The 25148-nt window shown below is 46.3% G+C and overlaps 1 protein-coding gene across 3 annotated transcripts in view; it reads right to left on the bottom strand.

Moving 5' to 3' along the window:
* Window positions 1-25148, bottom strand: part of IFT54 (intraflagellar transport 54) — a 334194-nt gene that overhangs the window by 144925 nt on the left and 164121 nt on the right. For all 3 annotated transcript variants that reach the window (XM_068358769.1, XM_068358771.1, XM_068358770.1), the window contains one exon: window positions 23414-23528. In XM_068358769.1, the coding sequence (XP_068214870.1) occupies window positions 23414-23528 (115 nt within the window). The remainder of the gene's footprint in view (window positions 1-23413; window positions 23529-25148) is intronic.

Below are 25148 nucleotides of genomic sequence, written 5' to 3'. Positions count from 1 at the left end.
CAAAGTTAGGACTATGTTGGCTACTAAATGATTCAATGATCACTCGGAGCCCACTATCTCAGTTGCTCTGTTCAAATTGTCTGAGCAGATAGGGACATCCAGCTGTCTTCTGTCCATCTGAGTATATCTACTGCTAGATGGTTCTCTAAGAGATTTATATGCTGGTACCTTTCTGATTCAAACCAAAGGACGGAGATGGTTTGGTGCGGCATATGAGCGCCCGACCTTCTTTTGATGCATCTACAGAGAGCATCAGTTCCAGGGGGGGGGGGAGAAGATTGACCTCTTTGTGAAGTTCTCGTCTGCCATCCAATATCTGAGGTCCGTCAGTTCTTCTGACCTTAGCTGAACCAAGGTGTCCAGAGAGTCGCTTGCTCTATTCCACTTGGATTTGAGGTACCCTTGGACCCATGAGAAAAGATTTTCCTCCTCCGGTCATCAGAAAAGGGGAAGGGCACTGGACTACCTGGTCAACCAATTAACCCTTAGGGTGGTCAACAATACCCCGGGATTGTGACTGTTGTTCCCCTCCCCTAAGGGCTAGCAAGTTTCTTTGAGTGGAACAAGCAAACTTGATTCTAAAGTGAAAATCAATGCTCCTAGGTTCGTCGCAAGGGGTCGAGGGATTGCGTAGCAAGAAAGCATCTGGAGTTGATGTCAAGATGTGCAACTGATTGCACACTTCTGCTATGAAGGGTGAGGGGGAGGATCCTGTCCTCCATCCAACAGCTACCATTCTAGTGGGGGATGGTCGAGTAAGAACGATACAAATTGGTATACCAGGTAGCCAGTACTGCTTATGTTATTACAGCGAATCTCCTTAGAGATTGCTTTTTGGACAAGAGACTGCTCAGTAACTACCAAACGCACCCAATTATTGCCATAGGACAAGATTGATACATATCTTCAATCTATTGTTAGACATGTAATATGTGTATAAGTTTATCTACGGACCAGTAACACATACAGGGGAGCCGGACGAACATACGGGCGTAGCCCAAATTATAATTTTGTCCAGAACTCAGTTAGAGAATGTTGAAAACGTTCATGACCGAGATTTTCTCCTCCTTGTGAAAGACAAAAAAACATTTTCTGGGTCGACCTGTGGCGGCCGGTGAAAAAGGGTCCTTCTAATATACACTTTTCTGATAAAACCTTCCAATTATACCAGAGAAAGATAAAAGCATGGAATGCAGAGGTTACTACCCTCGCGCGAGCACCTTGTGGGTGTCATGTATAAAGCAAAGGCGCGTGAAAACCACTATTCACAGGCTGTCTTCCATTTAGCTAATTCCTTCGTCAAAGGGATGGGCCGATACAGAGGCACCAGCTATGCTACCAGAGCCACGCCATCCACGCCCCGACGCGAGCGCCATCTGAACAACATCCTTCTACTTTGGACTTGCTAGCTTGTGTGTATAATTCTGTGCTCTCGGTGTTTTCACTTTGGTGGATTTATTTCGTCATGACCGAAGCTCCATCTTCACCCATTCCAATGTTAAGTACCATAGTTTGTTTTGACAGCTTTTTGTAGTACCGGGCATTTGTCCTCTTCCCAGTATAGTCTGTTTTATCTCTACCGGCTGGGCCCTCCGCGGCGTCGGCGGCCATTGTTGTTTTGCCTTGTCTCGCTGGGAATTCATGTTAGTCTTGCCCGTTTGGTACTCTGTCAGTTAGATTCTTGGTAAAGTCCCTGGCCTTATGCCTTTTTGAACCATTATTATTATTATTGTTATTATTTTCCCATGGTACTTTTTGCTAGCAAGTGCAGTCTGCGAACAAGAATAGCGTTCTAGCTTTATTATAGTTTAGTACCCGCCCCGCGAGGCATTTGTCAGTGGACTATATCCTTTTAAGTTTGGTTTTAGCAGACGTTATTCTTCGTTCGTAGTCTTGTATTTGACGTTACAATTTTAATTGTTATACTTTTATAATATTGTTGTGTGCTTATTAGGTTCTGATAGTGTAACCACGAGAGCGAGAGATTGGAGTTCCCGTTTTCTGTACTCAGTCACGAGTTACCCCTTTCTCTCGTTTTCTTTCTTAACCTCGGGTATGAGAGTGGATTTCCCGTTTTCCGTTTTGTACGTTCAACGAGTTCTCCCTCCCCCCTCTCCCTCTACGGGTATATGATATCTTACGAGTTATTTAGTTTGTGGTTACTATTGAGATAGATAGCGTTATTTAATAGGTCCCGTTACTGTGTGAGTTATTGTTTTGGGATGTCATTAAGACCACCCCCCCTGTTCCCCTCGTAGTTCCGTCCTCTCCCCGTTACGGCTTGGGAGTAGGATCTAAACATTCATCCACTCCGCCTTGAGTTCTACTCCGCCATGAGGGATACTCAATGAGTTTGGAACTGTTGTTATATATTGTTTAGATACAACCCTCTGGGAGGGCCTACATATATTGTTTAGATACGACCCTCTGGTGGCCCTTACTCCGGTCTCCGGCCACGGCCATATCCACACAAATATTCATTATTACTGTATTCACAATTGAATTATTATTCACAATTGAATTATTCAGGACCTTTCACCGACCTCCGGCTTCACCGGAGATCACCAATACGCTTAACTATTATATTAGCCTTAGCCTTTAGCTACTGCTTGTGTTTTATAATTTATTCTTACGGACCTGTCACTGGATCCCCGACCCTCAGAAGTTCGGCAGATTTCATTAGATTCTTTATTCTTATTTTAATATTATCCCTTTTATAGTGATACGGTCCCATTTCCATTGCTCCGACACACTCCGGTGCAGAAAACTTTTATATTTAATGTATTCTAATATGGAGCGCGGCGTCTCTGAGTGGATGGGCGGGTTATTCCCAACATCAGATGTTTCAGGGCTCTTGGTCACCCGCCATGAAACAGATCCATATCAATGTTCTCGAATCCATGGCAGTGTTCTTGACCCTGAAGAGAATCTCTCCTCTGAGTTTGACCCACATCAGAGTGGTCTCAGACAGCACAGCAGTAGTACACTGCATCAACAGAGGAGGATCCAAGTCACCCAACCTGAATCAGATCCTGGTCACTATCTTCGCCTTGGCAGCCGACAAAAACTGGTTGCTGTCAGCAACTCACCTAGCAGGAGTCCAGAATGTGATAGCGGACTCACTATCCAGGACAAAACCACTGGAATCAGAATGGTCCCTAGACATAAATTCCTTCCGGTGGATACTCAGACTGGTTCCAGGTCTCCAAGTAGATCTATTCGCGACCCAACTCAATCACAAACTCCCCTGTTATGTGACCCCGAACCTGGACCCTCAGGCTTATGCCATGGACGCATTAACCCTGGATTGGAACCATTGGAAGACGATCTACTTATTCCCTCCAGTGAATCTTCTACTGAAAGTCTTACACAAACTACGCTCCTTCCAAGGGGCAGTGGCTTTAGTGGCACCTCACTGGCCAAAGAGCAGTTGGTTTCCTCTCCTCCTCGAGTTGAAACTCCGTCCCTTCCGGATCCCATTCCCCAAACTGACCCAAGTGATCCAAACTCGGACTGTGTCAGATTCCTCAAGGATAGCCAAAACCCTAACTTTGTGGATTTCATGAAGTTTGCGGCTCGTAAGGATGCGAACATCGACCCGGATAATGTCCTCTTTATAGAATCAGACAAAAGGGATTCTACGATTCGCCAATATGATTCGGCCGTTAAGAAACTAGAAGATTTCTTAAAGAATTCAGACCATACTGTTATGACTCCTAATTTAGCCATCTCCTTCTTTAGGTTCATATTTGACAAAGGCCTAGCAGCTAGCACTATAACCACCATTAAGTCAGCTTTGAAGAAGGTCTTCCTGGTTGGGTTTAACATTAACCTGGCGGATTCTTATTTCTCATCTATTCCAAAAGTATGTGCTAGGCTTCGACCTTCGGTTCGCCCACAAAAGGTCTCTTGGTCTCTGAATGATGTCCTCAAACTTGCCTCAGACACAGACAACGAATCCTGCTCCTATATCACTCTTCTTAGGAAGACTTTATTTCTAACAGCTTTGGCCTCGGGTTCTAGAATCTCAGAACTAGCAGCTCTCTCACGAAACTCGGAAAACATAGATTTCCTCCCTTCAGGTGAAGTACTTCTTTCTCCAGACAGAGCTTTCCTAGCTAAAAATGAGGACCCCCAAAATAGGTGGTCCCCTTGGAAGATTATTCCTCTTCTCCAAGATACTTCTCTATGTCCAGTCACCACTCTCAGGGCCTTTTGAGCTAGAACTGCCACCCGCTCGTCTGGCCCCTTGTTTATCAGAGAACAAGGAGGTACTATTTCCATTCAAGGTATTAGGCAACAGATCCTATACTTCATTAAACAAGCTAATCCGGGATCATTTCCCCATGCTCATGATATCCGGTCAGTAGCTACCTCCATCAATTATTTCCAAAATATGGATTTTGATGACCTTAAGAAGTACACAGGTTGGAAATCTCCTATGGTCTTCAAACGCCACTATCTAAAGAACTTACAGGCCCTTAAATACCCAACGGTTGCAGCTGGGAGCCGTATCTCTCCCCAGTGATCTCTTGTTCTTCCTTTCATCCATCTCTTTTCTTTTCTTCTCCCTCCTACCCGCCACTCGCACCACGACGCCGCTTCCTTGATGGTTCGTTAGCCCTAAGTTTATTACATATTAGGTTAATATGATTGTAACTATTATTGTGTTTACCGTAATTTTAGTGTTGGGGTATTCTTAGCCATGTCAGTTTTGTTGCATGTTGTGCTCTGATACTCAGAGGCTTCCCTGTTATCATGTTTGTTTAGCCTTACGCTCACTATGTCCTGTGGCTAGTTTATGATTTATGCTTACTTACCTTAATATAATATATGGTTTTCCTTACATGGTGTTTTTTCTCTCCCCTCATTAAATTACTAGTTATTATTGGGCTTGGAAGGCATTCTCTGGTACATTTTCACCGGCCGCCACAGGTCGACCCAGAAAAGGGATTTTGACGAAGGAAAAATCTATTTCTGGGGAGAGACCTGTGGCGCCCGGTGAAACCCTTCCCTATTATTTTGCACGATCTCACCCTTTCCTTTCCAAGCCATCATGTCCAATACAGAAGGATGTTGTTCAGATGGTGCTCGCGTCGGGGCGTGGGTGGCGTGGCTCTGGTAGCATAGCTGGTGCCTCTGTATCGGCCCATCCCTTTGACGAAGGAATTAGCTAAATGGAAGACAGCCTGTGAATAGTGGTTTTCACGCGCCTTTGCTTTATACACGACACCCACAAGGTGCTCGCGAAAGGGTAGTAACCTCTGCATTCCATGCTTTTATCTTTCTCTGGTATAATTGGAAGGTTTTATCAGAAAAGTGTATATTAGAAGGACCCTTTTTCACCGGGCGCCACAGGTCTCTCCCCAGAAATAGATTTTTCCTTCGTCAAAATCCCTTTATATTTCCTGACCTCCGATCGGAAAAAACTGGCATAAATATTGAATGTTTCCTTCTAGGAAAATGGATTCACTTATGAGAAGTTTTCAGTCCAAGTATTTCTTAAAAACTAAGACCTTCGATCAGAAAGAAAGGAAGGAACTACCTACGAAGACAGACCGCGTATGCAGTATGTCTGGTTATGGAAAGTTAGAAGAGTAATGTATAACCTGGTTTCCCATAAGGGATATAACCATCAACACTACAATGTATTAGAACGGAGTTCTAATTGTAAGATGGGCTATAGCCATTGTTGGCAGAAAGATCGCTTGCAAGCATATGTACCTGCCAGTCTGCGGTAGCGCATGCGTATTCTTTGCCTCCGGGTAAACATTTGAAAACGAAATAAAGCCCGGTTGAGAGACTAATGTATGTGCGACGAATCGCAACATTATTGCCCAAGAAATCTTTTGAGTGTTGACTAGATATAGTTTTTTGGGGCTCAGGCCATGTCGTCCTGATGGAAGGTTCCTATAAGTAGCTTCCTAGGGTATATTTGACTACAGTGATATTCCCAGAGAATTTACCTTTAGGTCTCCAGAATTCTAACTCCTGGTATCAGGGGACGTATATCTTGATACGAAAGATAGCAATCTTCACCCTGAATAGCGGTTTTGCTTCGAGGGGGAAAGTGGCAAAAATAGAAGGGGTGCCGTTATCAAGGTACCCTTCCTCCGTTACTACCTTGAGTATCTAGATGGCGCCATCGTCGCCGCCATGTTTTATTCCTATAAGTGTAGCGCAACAAGCTCGGTGATTTTCCCTTTCGCTCTCGTGTTTACGCTTATCTCGTTGGATTTATCATGCAATCTCCAGCCTCTTCTGCCTCTGGAAAGGTGAATATTTGATCTTTACATTGTATAAATTTTAGCTCTCATCTCTGAGTGAAATTAGGTTAAATTTAGTGAGAGAGCTGTTGCCTGAACTGGAGGCGTCATGGGCCCTGTCGTTCGTTACACATGAGTTATTTAGTTAGCCTGAATGACTTTCCCAGTATAAATAGCATGAATATCTAATAGCTATTCAGTCTTCATTGCTAGGAGTTAATTATATTATGCCGATTGTATTCGTAATAGTTTCTGCGATTTAGGTAACCAAACCTTGTTTGCGCTAGGCTTCCTAGCCTAGGCGTTTTAGTTTACTTTCGTGCATGATATAATAGACATTCCTAGTGTTATTACAATTAAATGAAGCTATTTAGGCAATTTATACATGTAAGATACATTGATTGCATATAAATTTTCCTCTTCTGAGATCGTATACGAGAGGGTTTCGGTGATTAAGGTAGTCGATTCTCACCCGCCACAAGGCTTATAGCCTAGTGGCTTTAGTATACTTTCATACATTTTCCCCGGTTACCCTCGTGTATCATTTTATCAATTCAGGTGGAGATAGATATCTCCTAGAATTATTATATAAACCGATACTCATCTCCAGTGGAGATTTAAGGGTAATCCCTCCTTCCCTCTGAGTGTAGCCTTAGGCTACAACCCTAGTTGGTCGTGCCTCGAGTTGTCATTCAGGCATGACTAGGCTAGGGTTTTTCTGTCCCTTCCCTTAGCCGCAGATAGTAGGTTTTGGGTTTCAGTCAGAACCTCACAGTATATAGTCTTGTGCCGGCAGCCGGCCGGCAGGGTGAATACTCATTCCCTTGTCGGGTTAGGCTGCCGGCATAGAAGGCTAGCCCTCCCTAGGCCACACCTGAAGTGGTTGTATAATACTCCACCTTCTCCCTGCGGTCTAGTAGACTAGTCCTGTGCTTGCAGACCCTAGGCTGAAGAATAGATATTCTTCTGCCGCCTAGGGTGGCACCGGCACTGGAACTCTGTTTCTCTCTTGTTGAGAGGAGGCGGCAAGCTTGCTGCCGGCCCCTTAACTGTATTGGCAGACCCTGGGCTGGAGAATAGATATTCTCCTGCCGCCTAGGATGGCGCCGATACTGAAACAGAGTTTCTAAAAGGTGTGGATGGACCAGCAACCCTGCCAGCCCCTTCCACACCTCATACAGGACCCTTTTCCCTCCCCCTCTGTCCTTTAGTGATGGCCTAGCCATCGCAACCTCTTGGCCGTCGTCCTACAATCTCACCGCTTGCCGCCAGGTTGTGGGGCTGGCCGGGGCTCCTGCTTGTAGTAGCTTGGTCGCTCAGCTTTCCCTTATGGACGCAAGGCTCCGGGAAGGCTGTGCCAGCTGGGCCGGCAGGATACCCCTTTACTGTAGAGTGTTCTTCAGTCCTCTCTTGGACTGCCATTCACATTCCAGTGGCCGGCAGAGACCGGCAATGGTTTGTATTGGGTGGAAGCCTGAATGACTAATTCTCCCCTTCCATTTGAACCCTCATTCTGGTGGAAGGCAGTAAGGCTGAGTACTTACCCCCTTCACTCCTTGCTTTCTCTCTCTCTATTGACTAGTGCCGCCGAGTACTAACCTAGCCGGCAGTGGCCGGCCAGGTTGATGCTGCCGGCCAGTACGCCGGCAACCGATGAGACTCAGGCAGTCGGCGAGCCGCCAGCAGAACTGGCTTGGCCGGCAGGTGCCGACCGGGCCGATGGTGCCGGCCACTACTCCAGCCGGCAAGGTGCCGGCTGTACTAGTGCGCTGGCAGCCGGAGAGCCGCCGGCAGGGTTAGCTTGGCCGGCGGCTGCTGGCCAGGTTGATGCTGCCGGCCACCACCCCAGCCGGCAAGACGCCGGCTTGATTGTGGCGCCAGGTGCTAGCCTTGCCAGTATTATTCCGGCTAGAACTACAGTATATGACTATACAGTGGCCAGTATATCTGAAGCATAGATCATGCTGCAGACAGAAAACTATAGTATAAATTATACAGTAGTTAATTTTCCAACATACCCAGTGAATCCATGCACAGTCTATTGTTGAGACCATGTTATATAGGGGAAGAAAAGATTTCTTTCTACATACTGATAGATGATCAGTTACAAATTACCCTCATTAAAACCTTTGGAAGGTCAAGTTACACTTATCTATCCTTACAGATTAGAACTGTTCCATTGGGTTTCCTGAATAGGAAAACTCTAGGTTTTAATTTTGGGGGAGGTCACAGCAATTGGCTGGACAGGAAACACAAGTACTGTATGTGTCTTTCCTAATTCTTTTCTAGCTTGTCTATCTTAGGCTATATGCAATAAATATGCAAAAATATTAATAATATTTATATAGTTTATATGGTGAGATGAACTACCACATACTCATTTAGTTTCCCTCTCTTCTCAGGAGGACCACCCTAGGTGCCTGCTAGTCTTTTGCAACGTCAGGAGCAAGGACTTCTGTGGCCATGTAGAGTGCAGGGTGCACTCTCTTTGTTCCATCTCTAAGGGATCTCTCAAGTACTGGGACCCCCAGGACTGCATTGTATGCAAAGCCTTGGTTACCGAGGCTTTTGATGACCCCAAGACAGCGGAGTCAAGGGATGCAGCACGGAGTAAGCTGCGCAGATTGGTTCGTGGCTTCCAGAAGAATGCCACGGGGCCTTATCTTCCAAATGAACGGATGCGAGCCTATCTGTTCCCTAAGGCAACCGCCGGATGCCGGTATTCCACAGCCTGAGATCCCCTGATGCGATGAAGGACATCCACCTAGATGAGAGGATGTCAGAGGTGTCAGAGGACACCGAGAAAGACCTTCTTGCGGAAGGTCTAGAAGAGGAGTCTACCTTGGCTCCTGAGACTGAAGAGGATGACGTCGAATCGGAGTCCATTTCGTCGGTTCCTGCCCCAGAACCAGTACCCTCTAAATCTTCTACTCTTCCATCTGACGAAATGGGAAAAGCCTTGGCTAGTCTCATGACGATGATGGAGACTCATCGTAAGCAAAACGAAGAAAGGGACGCTGATCTGAGGAGAAGGATGGACTATCTCGCATCGTCCCGTGGGTCTCAGAAGAGACTCAATGTGAAGGATCTTCTTTCTTGTTCTGAAGTCAACCCTTGGAGGCATGCAGAGTACATGCCAATTACAAACGGGAAGATCTTTATCTCAGAGAAGCTGGGAGCCGTCCTCATCGAGGATCTCGACTTTTGGCCCAGCTTTGAGTCATACCCAGACTGCTTTGTCCGCCTAAAGGCGGAACCTGTGTCTAAAGAGGAGATAGAGCCGAAATAGGTCATAGTTCTTGACCATGGGAAAGCTCAAGCTTTGATGGCAAGCAGTCTGAAAGACAGGGGCTTCACTAATCCGAAGGTGCCAGCCCTGAGCAAGAAACACCCTTCTTTTCTTGCTCCAGCTAGACTAGCCTTTCCCTTTGCGGATAAAGGGTTTAAGGCAGTCATGAAGGCAGTAGAAGCTGGGAAACCTTGTCCTACACTTGAGGAGTGTAGACCCTTATCCCTAGCTCTGCCTACGGATGACAAAGACTGGAAGGAAATAGATCTTACCTTCTCAATTGGGAAGTTGGAGGCTGATATTACTGGACGCCAGTTCAGCGAAAACCTCCCTAAGTTGTCTGACTTTCTCTTGCGTAGGGAGCAAGAGACAAAGGAAAGGCTTGCCGCATCCCTGTCCCTTCAGATTACCTTGGAGGCAATGGCAAGCGATAATAGATCCCCAGACATGTTCATGGTCATGTCCAAATCACATTTGGCAACGCTGGTCAAGGACCTATATGGCTTTGTTAGGGCCAGATGAGCATGTAGGGAGTTCGCGTTTGCTTCGGCTGCGGTGAAACACGAACCCAGGAACCTGATAGCTTCCAATATCTGGGGAAAAGACCTCTTCCCGAGTGAAGTGGTCAAAGAAGTAGTTGACAAGGCTGCCACGGAGAATAGGAATCTTCTCCAAAAGTGGGGTATGTCGGCGAAGAGGAAGTCTTCCCCGGATGAGGGTCCCCAACCAAAAAGGAAGACGAAGAGACCTAGGTAGCCCTCTCGCCCTGTCAGGAAACAACAACTTCCTGCAGTTCCAATGACCGCGGTGCCCCAGATGGTGGCACAACCCCAAACCACCTACCAGATGGTGACTCAGCAGATGGTGAACCAGTCACCAGCCTTTACTCCTGCCTATGAGAGGCAGACCACTGCCTTTCGCCCTAAAGGTAGAGGGTCGAATAGAGGCTCCTCTAGACACCCTTCAAGAGGATGAGGGGGTAGGGGAGGACGCGGTCAAGGAGGAAAGTCCTCCGGACAACAGAAACAATGAGATGCTTCTGGTAGGAAGAAGACTCCTAAGTTTTTGGGATCGCTGGACCTTCGATCCCTGGGCCCACAGCCTAAAGAAGAACGGACTAGGTTGGAGCTGGAGGACAGCTCCACCATCATTTCCTCAATTCTTCCAACACTCTACCCCCGTCCTGGAAGAATATACCCGAGAACTCTAGAGCAAACGGGTGATAAGGAGGGCAAAGTCCATCAAATTCCAAGGGAGGCTGTTTTGTGCTCCCAAAAAGGACTCAGACAAACTCAGAGTCATTCTGGACTTGTCGCCACTCAACAAGTTCATAGGAAACAACAAGTTCAGGATGTTAACCCTTCAACACATAAGGACCCTGCTGCCAAAACAGGCGTACACAGTCTCGATAGACATGGCAGATGAATATTGGCATATTCCAATCAATCACCCACTTTCCTCCTACCTAGGATTCAGGCTACAGAAGAAGAAATACGTCTTCAGAGCCATGGCCTTCGGACTAAATATAGCCCCAAGGATCTTTACAAAGCTTACAGATGCAGTCGTTCAACAAGTACGCCTAGAAGGCATCCAGGTGGTGGCCTACCTGGACGATTGGCTGGTGTAGGCAGCATCCGAGACGGAATGCATGCAAGCATCCAAGAAAGTGATCCAGTTCCTGGAACATCTGGGATTCAAGATCAACGTCAAAGTCTCGATTATCTCCAGCTCAAGAGTTTCAATGGCTGGGAATACATTGGAAATTAAAGTCACACCGTCTCTCCAATCCACTTGGGAAGAGGAGAGAGATAGCAGGATCTGTCAAGAGACTACTGAAATCCGACAGGATATCAAGACGCCAACAGGAGAGAGTACTGGGCTCCCTTCACTTTGCATCAGTGACAGACCCGGTGCTAAGAGCGCAGCTAAAAGATGCATCAGGAGTCTGGAGAAGATACGCATCAAACGCTCGAAGAGATCTAAGGAGACCGATACCGATTCGACTACGATCACTTCTCAAGCCATGGTCGAATGCCAAGAACCTGAAGAGGTCCGTACCTTTGCAACCACCTCTGCCTTCAGTCATCATCCATACGGACGCATCAAACGAAGGATGGGGAGGTCACTCTCACCAATGGAAAGTCCAAGGGACTTGGTCCTCTCTATTCAAGGCCTTCCACATCAACGTTCTTGAAGCCATGACAGTCTTTCTCACGCTGAAGAAACTGTCTCCTTGCCATTCAGTCCACATGAGACTGACTCTGGACAGCGAGGTGATAGTGAGATGTTTGAATCGTCAAGGTTCGAGATCACCCCAAATCAACCAAGTGATGTTGGCCATCTTACGCTTAGCGGAAAGGAAGAGATGGCACTTATCAGCAGTTCACCTTCAAGGGTTCCGCAATGTGACGGCGGACGCTCTATCCAGGCTCTCGCCGATAGAGTCAAAACGGTCCCTAGACGCAGGATCATTCTCCTTCATCTTACGTCAAGTCCCAGGACTGCAGATCGACCTCTTCGTGACAAGCGACAACAAGAAGCTACCTCGTTATGTGGCCCCATACGAGGACCCTCTAGCAGAGGCAGTGGACGCCATGTCCCTCGATTGGAACAGATGGAACTGGATTTACCTGTTCCCTCCAACCAACCTCCTGTTGAAGGTCCTCAACAAGCTGAGATCCTTTCAGGAAACGGCAGCTCTAGTGGTTCCCAAGTGGCCGAAGAGCAATTGGTTCCCGCTAGTATTGGAACTGAAGCTGAGACTGGTCCCTCTGCCGGACCCAGTATTGACTCAACAAGTACAGAAGTCAACTATCTTCGCTTCATCACAGAAAACCCAAAACCTTCATCTCATGATTTTCTCTCCTTAGCAGTTAAGAAAAGGTTTGGGATCTCAAGAGGCAGTATAGACTTCATAGAAGAATATAAGTCTAAACCAACCAGAAGACAATATGAGTTGTCTTGGAAGAAGTGGGTTACTTTAGTCAAGGCAAGAAGTCCAAAAGAGAACTCAACAGATTTCTGTTTATCCTTCTTTATTCACCTTCATGGACAAGGTTTAGCAGCCAACATGATAACATCGTCTAAGTCAGCTTTGACTAGACCTCGGCTCTACGCCTTCCAAGTAGACTTATCCAATGAAATCTTTAACAAGATTCCTAAGGCTTGTGCTAGACTTAGACCTGCAGCACCTCCGAAGCCCATTCCATGGTCCTTGGATAAGGTCCTACACTTTGCTTCAACAGTGAACAATGAGGATTGCTCTCTAAAAGACTTGACCCAGAAAGTTATATTCTAGTTTGCTCTAGCCTCGGGGGCCAGAGTTAGTGAAATAGTGGTTCTTTCTAGAGATGGGGGCCATATTCAGTTCACAGAAACGAGAGAACTGAATCTCTTTCCTGATCCAACCTTTCTCGCCAAGAACGAGATCCTACCAAAATGTGGGGTCCCTGGAGAATCTGCCCTCTGAAGGAAGATGTCTCGCTGTGTCCAGTAGAGTGTCTAAAGGTCTATCTTTGTAGAACTTCAGACTTCAGGGGGAGGACAGCTCTTTAAAGGAGAAACCTTGGGTTCAAACTTATCCCTGAAACAACTAAGGGCGAAGATCACCTATTTCATTCGCAGAGCGGATCCTGACAGTACACCCGCAGGTCATGATCCCAAGAAAATTGCTTCGTCATTAAACTTTTTCCAATACATGGACTTTGAACGCCTTTGCTCATACACTGGATGGAAGTTATCCAGAGTATTCTTTAAACACTATGCGAAGCAAGTGCAAGAGTTGCAATGTTATGTGGTGGCGGCAGGTAGTGTGCTAAAACCTGTCGCTTAGTGCTGCGAGGAACAGTGAATTGTTTGGGACTGCTAAAATCGGGAGAAGGTGTTGACTCTTCACAGTGCAATACGTAAATATAAGTGTCACCAAGGTGGCACTATGGACTGTTCCAGGTATTAAAGGTGAAGAAACATAGTGATAACACTTGTGCCGTGTGTCTTTACAGTGTGAAGAGACAGTCATGCATAGAAATACATATTAGAAAATTTATAAAATTTTCAGTTTGTGGCTTTAATTATTTTTTCCTTTTCAGGTGAAATAATCATTTCTGGTCTTGACTGCTTTATTCATGTTTCTCTTGGCATTCATTAGCATTATACTAATGCTATGTTATGTATGTTGAATTGCTGGTTATTTATTATCAATAAATAATTGATTGGTATTTGCATCTTATTTTGCCCCAAAATTTGAATTAATAAAGATAAGCGAGAGTATTATTTAACTCTTAATAATCTGCATATGGACATGTGAACAAATAGATAACTTTGTTCTAACATGAGTTCAACCTTTCTCTGCCTACGCATACTTTGTTCCTACATGAGTACAAGCTTTGCCTGGGTTTGCATACAGTAAATCCTGTATGCTTTGGAAGTTACGTTGTCTCATATAAACTTTTGTTCGTATTAAAGTACAAACTTTGGCTGGCTTTGCATACAGTGGGACCTGTATGCTCTTGATGCTATGATGTTCATATGGTATATGCAAACCTCAAGACTCTTTCCTAAGTCTGGTATGACTCTTCTCTGCAGGGGGCAGGAAGCACTAACATAGTTCATGATTAGATGTAATGACGTATAACGGTAACGCCATATGTCTCTATGGTCTAGATGACCAAGGAAATATTGTCCTGAGGTTAAGGCACATTTAGAAAATCCACAGATACAGTACTTTCTAAATAATGCTCTGGTAACCTTCCATCAGGATGACATGGCCAGAGCCCAAAAAACGGATTTTGAGCGAAGCGAAAAATGAAGTTTTTATGATAAAACAAAGTTTTATAAATACCTACCTGGCAGTTATATATATATAGCTATTAGTCTCTGACGTCCGGCAGAATTTTTCAAAACTTGTGGCAACCAACGTGTGGTGGTTGTGCGGTTAGGTGGTTAACAACCCTTATAGGGTGGTACTTGGAATCATTCCCGTTTTCTGTTCCTCAGATCATCTTTGCCCGACCTGTCTCCTGTGGGAAGGTGGGTGGGACTTAAAATATATATATAACTGCCAGGTAAGTATTCATAAAACTTTGTTTTATCATAAAAACTTCATTTTTACGAATAGAACTTACCTGGCAGTTATATATAAATAGCTGATTCACACATTTGGAGGAGGGTGACAGACAGCTAACATCGCCCTTACCTGCTAAGGTAGCTGACTTTGAAGGTTCCTGCCTCTTGAGTCGCTTTCCCTTAGGAGTGTCAGCCAGGTGTGGACCTGTCATGCTGAAACAACTCTATCGAGTCTGTCAAACGGGGTGAGACCAACAACCAGACTAGACTTCAGCACTACCTATGCCCCTTTTTTAAAAACTGCAACCTTACTAAAACTAACCACCTAACCTTGCAGAATAGATATTAACTATCTAGCTAGACTGAGGGCACTGTACCACAAGTCAGAGTCCTCAAACAACCATAAAAACCAAAACCCAAACACAAGCATACAAAAGTTAAGGTTGAGGGGAGGTAGTAACTCCTTTACCCAATACAGAAGCAGTAGCTACGTATGGGCCCAAGGTGTAACACCTTTCATAATCTACTCTTACCTCTCTGAGGTAATGAGAGGCGAACACAGAGTTGCTTCTCCAAAACGTTGCGTCCATTATCTGTTTAAATGACATTCTTACGATATGCCAGTGAAGTAGCAATGGCTCTCACCTCGTGAGCCCTTACTTTTAAAAGACCAAAGTTCTCCTCCTCACACAAGAGGTGAGCTTCTCTTATTGTCTCCCTCAAGAAGAATGATAATGCATTCTTTGAGAGGGGCTTTTGCGGATCTTTCACTGAACACCATAAAGAATTGGATGCACCTCTAACATTCTTAGTTCAAGATAAATATGCCCTGAGGGCTCTAACTGGGCAGAGGAGCCTCTCATGCTCTTGACCCACCACATTAGTGAGGTTAGGAACCTCAAACGTCCTCGGCCAGGGTTTTGATGGGTTCTCGTTCTTAGCGAGGAAGTCGATCCTCAACGCACATACTGCTCCATCCTGGTTAAAGCCCACCTGCTTCTCAATAGCGTGAGCCTCGCTGATCCTTTTTGCTGAGGCCAGAGCCATCAGGAACAGAGTTTTCTTAGTAGCATCTTTAAGGGTCACTTGTGAGATAGGTTTGAACTTCTTGCTGCATAGGAACTTCAGAACCACATCCAAATTCCAAGCCGGGGGTCTTAACTGAGCCTGCTTAGTTGTTTCAAAAGAATTCAAGAGATCTTTCAAGTCTCTATCCTGAGTTAAGTCTAGGCCTCTGTGCCTACAGACACCTGAAAGCATACTCCTGTACAATTTAATAGTGGATACGGCCAGTTTAGAGTCTTGCCTGAGGGACAACAGAAAATCTGCTATTTGGCTCACAGAGGTAGTGGTTGAGGAAACTTTGTGCTGCTTACACCATGCTCTAAAGGTTTCCCACTTTGATTGGTAGACTCTTTGCGAAGAGACCCTCCTCGCTCTGGCGATAGCTCTTGCAGCTTGCGCAGAAAAGCCTCTCGCTCTGACAAGCTTCTCGATGGTCTGAAGGCAGTCAGTCGTAGAGCGGGGGGGTTTTGATGATACCTCTCGAAGTGGGACCGTTTGAGAAGCTTTGGACTTGGAGGAAGGCTTCTTGGAAAGTCCACTAACATGTCCACCACCTCTGTGAACCATTCTCTTGCTGGCCAGAATGGAGCTACCAAGATCATTCTTCCTGATTTGAGGAGAGCGAATTTCCTGATGACTAGATTGATGATCTTGAACGGGAACGCATAGGTGTCCATCCCTGTCCAGTCCATCAAGAAGGCGTCTACTGCTATTGCCTCCTCGTCCGGGACTAGGGAGCAGTAGTTGGGGATCCTTTTGATCTGGTTGGAGGCGAAGATGTCTATTGAAGGCCTCCCCCATAACTTCCACAGACACTGACAGACCTGATGGTTGAGGATCCATTCTGTGGGGAGAACTTGCCCTTTCCAGCTGAGCATGTCTGCCCTTACATTCTTCTGTCCCTGCACGAATCTTGTTAGAAGGTCTACACTGTTCTCCTTTGACCACAGAAGGAGCTCTTTTGCTGTTTCGAACAGGGACAGAGAGTGAGTTCCCCCTTCCTTTCTGATGTAAGCCAAAGCCGTGGTGTTGTCCGAATTGACCTCCACTATTCTCCCCGAAACGGAGTCTTTGAAGGCCTTCAGTCCTAACAGAATGGCCATCAACTCTTTCCTGTTGATGTGCCATTCGTTTTGTTCCTTTCCCCAAGAGCCTGAGACCTCCTTGCTTCTCAGTGTTGCTCCCCATCCTGACTCCGAAGTGTCTGAGAATAACACTAGGTCTGGGTTCTTCCTGAACAGGGAGATTCCTTCCCCTAAAATAGATGGATCCAGCCACCAACTCAGATGACTTTTGATTTTTGCTGGAATGAGGAAGGAAAAGGAGTCCTCCTGAATCTTCCTGTCCCACACCCTCAATAGGAAGTGTTGAAGAGGTCTGAGGTGCAGTCTTCCCAGAGAGACAAACTGTTCGAGCGAGGAGAGAGTTCCCAGCAAACTCATCCAATCCCTCGCTGAACACCTCTGTCTCTCTAGGAATTCCTGAACCTTCCCGAGGCACCTGGTCTGCCTTTCTTGGGAGGGAGAAGCCCGAAAACGAACTGAGTCCAGAACTATCCCCAAATAAAGAATCGTCTGACTCGGTTTGGTATGACGAGACCCAGTTCCTGGGCCATCATAAAAGTCTTGCGTAGGTCCTCCAGACAGTCGTCCAGATATAGAGATACTCTTATCCCCTCTTGATGAAGCCATCCTGCCACGTTTGCCATTACTCTGGTGAAAACATGAGGAGCAGTGTTGAGGCCGAAGCAAAGGGCCTTAAACTGGAAACACTTGCCCTGGACCATGAATCTTGGGAACTTCCTTGAAGTCGGATGGATGGGGATGTGAAAGTAAGCGTCCTGTAAATCCAGAGACACCATCCAGTCCCCTGGACGTACCGCTGCCAGCACCGACTGAGTCGTCTCCATGGTAAATTTTGTCTTTTCCACAAAGACGTTCAGAGCGCTGACATCTAGAACGGGTCTCCATCCACCCGAGCTCTTGGGTACCAGAAACAGGCGATTGTAGAAACCTGGGGAAGATAGTTCCAGAACCGGTTCTATTGCTCCCTTCTCCAGCATCTGGTTCACCAGATCCAGTAGCGCCCCTTGTTTCACGGCGTTCGAGTACTACGCCACTAAGGCTAGAGGTGTATTTGAAAGTGGAGGCTTCTTCAAGAGGGGGATCTTGTATCCCTCTCTGATGACCGAGAGGGACCAGGCATCCGCCCCTCTTTTCTTCCAGGCATGCCAAAAAAGTGACAGCCTTGCTCTTACCACTCTCTGGAGGACTTCATCTCCTGGAGCGGGACCTGAACGAACCTCTATTCGTTCTACTGCCCGTCTCCTGCCTTCTTCCCCTGATGTCTGTTCTCGTAGGAGCTCTACCTCAAAAAGGCTGCTGAAGTTTCCTCTCCTCTCTCTTCACTGGTAAAGGCTTCCTTGTGGAGCATGACAGGTGGTCTTGTGTGGCCTTTTGCGCTAGCAAGAGGGTAATGTCCCTGACAAGGACTCAGGAAAAAGGTGCTCCAAGAGAGGGGCGTAAAGGAGCTCAGCCTTCTGCGCGACCGTAACTGGTCTGGATGTGAATGAACATAAAAGGGCCCTCTTCTTTAAAACTCCTGCAGAAAATAGGGAAGCCAACTCATTTGACCCATCTCTAAGAGCCTTGTCCATACAGGCCATAATACTGGTAAGGTCTTCTGTTTCTTCTAACCGTTCCATTTTCCTGGCCAGCGTACCCAGAGACCAGTCCAAAAAGCTGACGACTTCGAAGGCTCGCAAGATTCCCTTAATGAGGTGGTTAAGCTCTGACATAGACCACATTACCTTAGTCGAGTTAAGGGCAGTCTTCTAGAAGAGTCTACAATGCCAGAGAAGTCCCCCTGCGAGGAGGCAGGCACTCCCAGGCCCAGAGCTTCTCCAGTCTCATACCACATGCCCGCCTTAGACGCAAGTCGAGCTGGTGGAAACGAGAAGGTGGTCTTTACAGCTTGCCTACGCTCCTTCAGCCAGTCATCAATTCTAGCGAGAGCCTTCCTAGCCGAGATGGAAAGCTTCATTTTGATGAAAGCCGACTGCTTTTTGACCTTCTTTCTGCTAAACTGCGACTGAGGAGAACGAGGAGCAGCAGGTTGAAACTCCTCTCCATACAGCTCAAGGAGGGAGCGAGAGAGAACCTTATAATCTGCAGCCGCGTTAGCAGGCTTATCCTCATCCTCTGAAATATCCTCTAAATCTTGTCCTACTTCCAAGTCAGTCTCTCTTTGGGCTGAAGGAACGAAGTCGGAGGTTCCTTTAACATGCCGATCAGTACCAATCCGACTAGCATAAAGATCACTTCCTTCCAATTGTTCACCTGCGTCCGAGAAAAGAAATCGCTGGTCGTAGGAGAAGGAACTCTTGACGGTCTCTCGTCACTTAAAAGAAGAGGAGAACCCTCCTTCCTTCCATCTTTAGGCTTTGACCTTTTCGCTGGAACGGCGTCCAAGTCATCCTCAGAAGGAAAAGGTTCCGGGCTACTTGATGGGGGAGAGCGAGAACGGGTCTGGTCAGCTTGTCTCCACCTTCTCTTGGTCGGTCTCGAAGCCTCATACTGCCATCTGCGTCTAGGAGAGGGGTTTGGAGAAGACACCATCACTTCTGACACTCCTTTTCCGTGGCGGTCATGAGCAGCCTGGGAAAAAGCAACAGGACTGTCTGAGGCGACGGCTGACTGAGGATACGTACCTCTCACTCCCTAGCGGCCGTCGACGTACCTTCTCCCTTGGTCTGGGGAACTTGGTATAGGTCTAGACCTAGGGACGTGACAAGTTCGATCAGTCGCCACCTCCACTGCACTTTCACAAGCACTAATTGCACTTTCACTCTTACCTTTCAAGGCTGCAAGCTGGTCTTTAAGAGCCTTCAACTCAGCCGCCATCCTGGCGTACTGAAGGTCATCCGTAGTTACCGTTCCTGTAGAAGGGGCAGGAGCTACTACCTCAGGAGAAGGTTCAACTTCTACAGAAGAAATAACTATGGGATCAAAGGAAATGTCTATGCTAAACTCACTAGCAGACTTAGATTTAGATCTAGAAGCCCTCCTGGCTTTATCTAACTCTAACTTACGCACATAGTGTTTCATACCCAACCTATGGGTATACTGTATAACCAAAAGTCCCTCGACACCTTTGTGCTTGGTCCTGTGGTGGCTGCTCAGGTAATTGTGTAAACAGCCCAGCTCCCACACAGGACAAGTTTCTCATCAAGGGTGTAGTCTTGTATATGAGGGTTTGCTCAACAAACACATACATTAGGCAGGTTCGTATGAGGTTGCCATCGAACGCTTTCTCGTAAGGGGTTGCCAACGAACGCTTTCTCGCTAGCGAGAAATAAAACTGTCCATACAGGCAGAAACCTGCCAAAAGGAATTGAACTGGAATGTAAAAATTCTTTCTGCTCTGCTTCCGTCCCGGCGGTAGCGAGATTGATGCTGATCTCACAGAGGATGAAGGTTTCTCGGTGACGAGAGACAATCACGAGCCGCCTGCTACCCCAACCGCTAGTTAGTGGGAGGGGTGGGGGGAAGGTGACGGTGGTTTGTACGAAAACGAAAGGCATGGATCTGGTAAGTCCAGGCTAGAGGATGCATAGCGACCAGCTGGGAGTGTAGAGTGGGGTTACAAGTCACATGATGCTGCTCCATCATGCGACGATGTTCTGCCGCGCAATGCTGTTATGCCGCGAGATGCGAGGAACGAGCATGGTCTGGATGACCAAACCCACGGGCTCAGTGTAACCGATGAAACGAGAGCCCGAAGTCACAGCGTAACACCAGTCACGAGAGCCCAAAGGCTCAACCTGACGAGAGTTGGGAAACTCAATGTTACATGAACCCTAAGGCTCACCAAAACAAGGGTTACGAGAGCCCAGGGGTTCAGCAAAACGCCGGTCACGAGAGGGTGAATGCTTAGCGTGACGCCACTCAAGAGAGTCCAAGAGCTCAACGTGACGAGGGCGAGAAAACTCTGTGTTACAAGAGCTGAAAGGCTCATCATAACCATGGTTACGAGAGCCCAAAGGCTCAGCTTGACGCAAGAGCCAGAAGGCTCAGCGTGACACAAGAGCGCTCAGCGCGACACAAGAGCCCGAAGGCTCAGCGTGACACAAGAGCCCTAAGGCTTAGCGTGACATAGATCATGAGAACCCAAAGGCTAAGCGTGACCAGGGTTGCGAGAGCCCGAAGGTTCCGCGCAATGAGAGACAGAAGACTCCGGGTTACGAGAGCTCGAAGGCTCAACGTAACAGGTGGCACGAGAGTTCACAAGCTCTACATTCCACGCACATGAGAGCCCGAAGATTCAGCAGATCACAGGTCACAAGAACCCGATGGAACTGCGAGACTGGGATTGCGAGAGCCCAAAGGTTTAGCGCAACGAGAACCTGAAGGTTCCTGGTCAAGGGAACCCAAGGGTTCAGTGTAACCTGGGTTGCGAGAGCCTGAAGGCTCAACACAAAGGGAACCCGAAGGTTCTGGGGCACATGAATTCAAAGACTCAACGTGATTAGTACCTGAAAGTCCGTGATTGCGAGAACCAGAGGGAACATCAAAATCAGAACCTGAAGGTTCGATGTCTCGTAAGCCCAAAGGCTTAGCAAAATGAGGACCCAAAGGCTTAGCAAAATGAGGACCCAAAGGCCACAGGTTACAAGAACTCGAAGGAACATCGAAACCAGAACCCGAAGGTTCAGTGTTCTGCAAACCCGAAGGCTTAGCGAAACAAAGACCCAAAGGTTAAAAAAGGCATTTCCTCACTACACGAGGAGGAACACGACCTGGATAGAGAAGGGTCAGAAACCCATCCACCTGACGAACATCCGAAGGGGAATGTCCAGCAGATACCACCCAAGGGGAAGACTGCTCAAACCCAAGAAGCTTCCTCTCCCAAGGGAGAGGTTTGTTCTCCAGAAGGAGAACATCGCCTAAGACTAAGCTCTGCCCTGCCCTTGGGGGAGATGCATAGCCTTAAGGAGACTGCTGACCACAAGCGATTCTCTCGCGAATGAGAGAGATGTTCCCCCGGGAAGAAGAACATGCCTTGGACTTTGCTCTCCTACCGCCCCTGCAGGAGAAATAACGTCTCTGGCGTCAGCTACGACACCAAAGTCAGACCGACAGGCAGCAGCACCTGCGCCCACCCGACACAAGACCGCGAAGGTTCAAAAGGCATCTCCTACCACAGGGGGAGGAGAATGCCCAGGGAGAAGAGAAGTCAGAAAACCCCTCCACCCGGAGGGAAACAGGATCCTCTGGAGAGGGAGTCTGCTATGTCACAATAAGCTGATCACAAGCTTTCCCTCATGAACGAGAGGAATGTTCTCCCAAAGGAGGACATTGCCTAGGACAATGCTTTTCCCCCAGCCTTATGGGAAAAATCATAGGCATACGACACATGCTGGTCACAGACCAACATCTCGCGGATGAGAGAGAAGTCCTCCTGAAGGAGGATCTTGCCTTGGTCTTTGGTTTCCCTCAGCGCAAGGGGAAGAAGAGCAGTCCTTGGTGACGAGATAGTAGCTGCTGATCTTCGTCAAGCTGTCGGCAATTCTCCCCGTAATCGGGAAGGTTGCTAAATGGCTGATGAAAGGAAGCTCTCCCTAGAGAGGAAGAGCAGCCAAATACCCGGGGAGGTTAACTCTCTCTCAGAAGAAAAAGTTCTCCAACCCCTGGAGGCAGACCTCCTAACAATGCTCTCTGCTTCCCGTCAACAAGCCTTGTTCAAGTTGAAGGTCGGCATCAAGCACTACCTGAAAAATGTAGCTGTGACTAGTTGCTCCACTGCCCTCGTTCCCCTGCCTGAGCATGAGGAGCAATGGAGAGCCAAAAAGTGAGACAAAGACTGAACCACTATCGACAGGGACCTCATCCCGGAATCAAAAGGTCGTAACCACCGAGCTGCTCACGCGCTGTCATGGGGACGCAGGACTGTGACAGGAGTGGCCGATTCCACAGGAATGAACAGATCTGCTGTCTAGTCAGCTGATTTAGTTGAACAAAGTAGAATGATATCGCTATCAGAGGAAAAATAAGTTATGATGAATTACAAGCAGTTATTAATTTCAACTCAAGTATTGAAGAAACAATCGGGAGTGCCACCTAACCCACGAATGGGAAAGGCGTACCCCCACACCGGATCTGACGGCCACCCACGTAGGAGGGAGAGCGGCAAAGTAACAGTAAGGGACAAGTAGTATCAACACTATGATGACTCCCTTGCAGCGGGAGCCGAGTCCGTAATACGTTGTCACACAAACAGCAACTTTGATAAAGAGTTAAATATATATAAAAACATATCAGAATGTTTTCGTATACTGTACATATAAAACGAATAAGAAAAACAGAATGAACTGTTAAACAATCAAATGGTAAGTCTTGCGGGAGTGAGCGGCAGAAAGCTAAGTGGTTAATCAACCCAGGTGTGTGAGTGAGCAGGGTAGCCAGTCTACTGCCACCCCCACCCGCTAACTAGCGGGTTGGGTGGTTACCCCTCCCTAAATATTATTTTTGGCTCTTCTTTCAGCTTCGCCAAAAGGTAATCTCCTATAAATAGCGAAGGGTTTGTATTTGTGATGGAACGAATAGGTTTTTTAATCGTGAAACACTTCAATTCATGTGACAGGCATAACTTCCAATAATACTGTATACCAGTCTGAACATGCATTACACACTACTGTAACTCAATCTTTCAATCAATTTTCAGTACTTACTGTATCATCAGCAACAGCTTCACCATTAGGAATTGGTTCTTCATTTTCAGTAATCTCTTCGGGTGGTGAGTTTTCCTTCCCTGATTCCTTTACCTGGCCCATCCGACTTGCAGCTCTGTTGATATATCAGGTTAATAACTGAAACTGTGAAAATTCCCTATCTAGTGAATGCTTGTTCTAAGCATAGGTACGGCCTGCCAAAGTTTCAAGTCTCAATATAACTAATGGTGCATTTTGGTAGATTTCTATTTTAAAATTTGTTTCATCAAATACCTAACACTATCATTAATTATGTTAAATCTTTTTGTAGGTGTTAATTGAACGTATAATACAGAAAAATACCTTATAAGTAGTCATTAAGTTCAATCTAGGTTACTTGTACCCTTATTTGCATGGTAGTTATGAAACTAAAAGAAGTTCCTGAGCAACAATTCACAGCCTTAACCTTAATATAGATATACAATACAAAATATTGTTCAGATTTGAAACTTGGTGAAATTTACATTTCTACAAAAAAATCTTATTACCCTTAACAAGCTACCAAGCTAGGCTGTCCTCAGTTATCCAAATTTTCCTGTTATCCATCATCTGTTAGGTTCTAAGACATCCAGATATCAAGAACCTAACTGCCAAATGTAATAATTTACAGGATTATCATGATTTAAAATATACTGGACACATCTCAAGCAATACAAAATATGACATAATTATCACATATTCTTAAAACTCCTAGTTATACAAACCCAAGTCCTTTAAGTACATATGTTTTCACTGCAAGCTGGACAGCCATTTAAATCCTTTAATGAGGAATTAAAATGATAGGTGAAGGGAGAGGAGCCCTGCACCCCACCTGTCTAAAGCTAGTCACTTATGACCTTTTGATTGAGAGTGGTTGAGGAGGTATATAGTAAGTTCACTTAAAGAACTCAGCTTTGTATAGGATGGAAAAATACAAAGAATCCTGAAAAATATGACAATTTTGTACATAATTTGTATTTCTCCTAATGATACAAACTTGTAGCTATTTATATAGAATTTAATCTCGGCAAACCTGAAAGACAGGCCATAAGACTTTTAGCAAAGGTTAACCACCCACCAGCTAATTAGCATAGGGGAGGGAGGACTACCCCACTCACTCAAACACCTGGTTTGAGTAATCACTTTTTTTTGCAGGTAGGACTTCTTAGGGGACAGTTAATGGCGGGCCAATCTGTATAAATAACTACAGGTTTGTATTGTTAGGAAAAATACAAATTACTTCCAAATTTGTCTTTTGTTCCAACACTAAATACAAACCCTCCTCTACTTATAGGGATGACTTACCCCTTAGGAGGGTGGAAGTCCCAACCAACTGGATTATTGGAATTTGACATGGGGTTTTCTCTGTACGGGCTCTACACGTAACTTGTAGAAACCCTTACACTTTGCTAACAACCATGCTACACATGGGCAGTGGCCTACACAAGCTGTATGCTTGTGATACTAGCAATGTGACTGGTCTAGGTAGAATTTTCTGAGACCTAGGAATCTTCAAAAGTACCATAGATTTTACCAATCCCCTCTCACTAACACATGGGGGCACAAAAAGTATTATTTCTATTCTAAGTTACACATGGGAAATAGTTTTACCTGCATATAGGTGAGGACAGCTTTGCAGAAGACTGTGGGTGCTCATTCTCCAAGAGAGGGGAAGATGAAACAGAGAGAGCCAGTCATTCTTACATATTCAACCTAA

Source organism: Palaemon carinicauda, chromosome 35, assembly GCF_036898095.1.
Source record: "Palaemon carinicauda isolate YSFRI2023 chromosome 35, ASM3689809v2, whole genome shotgun sequence".
NCBI lineage: Eukaryota > Metazoa > Arthropoda > Malacostraca > Decapoda > Palaemonidae > Palaemon > Palaemon carinicauda.
This window is presented reverse-complemented; position numbering and strand designations above follow the sequence as displayed.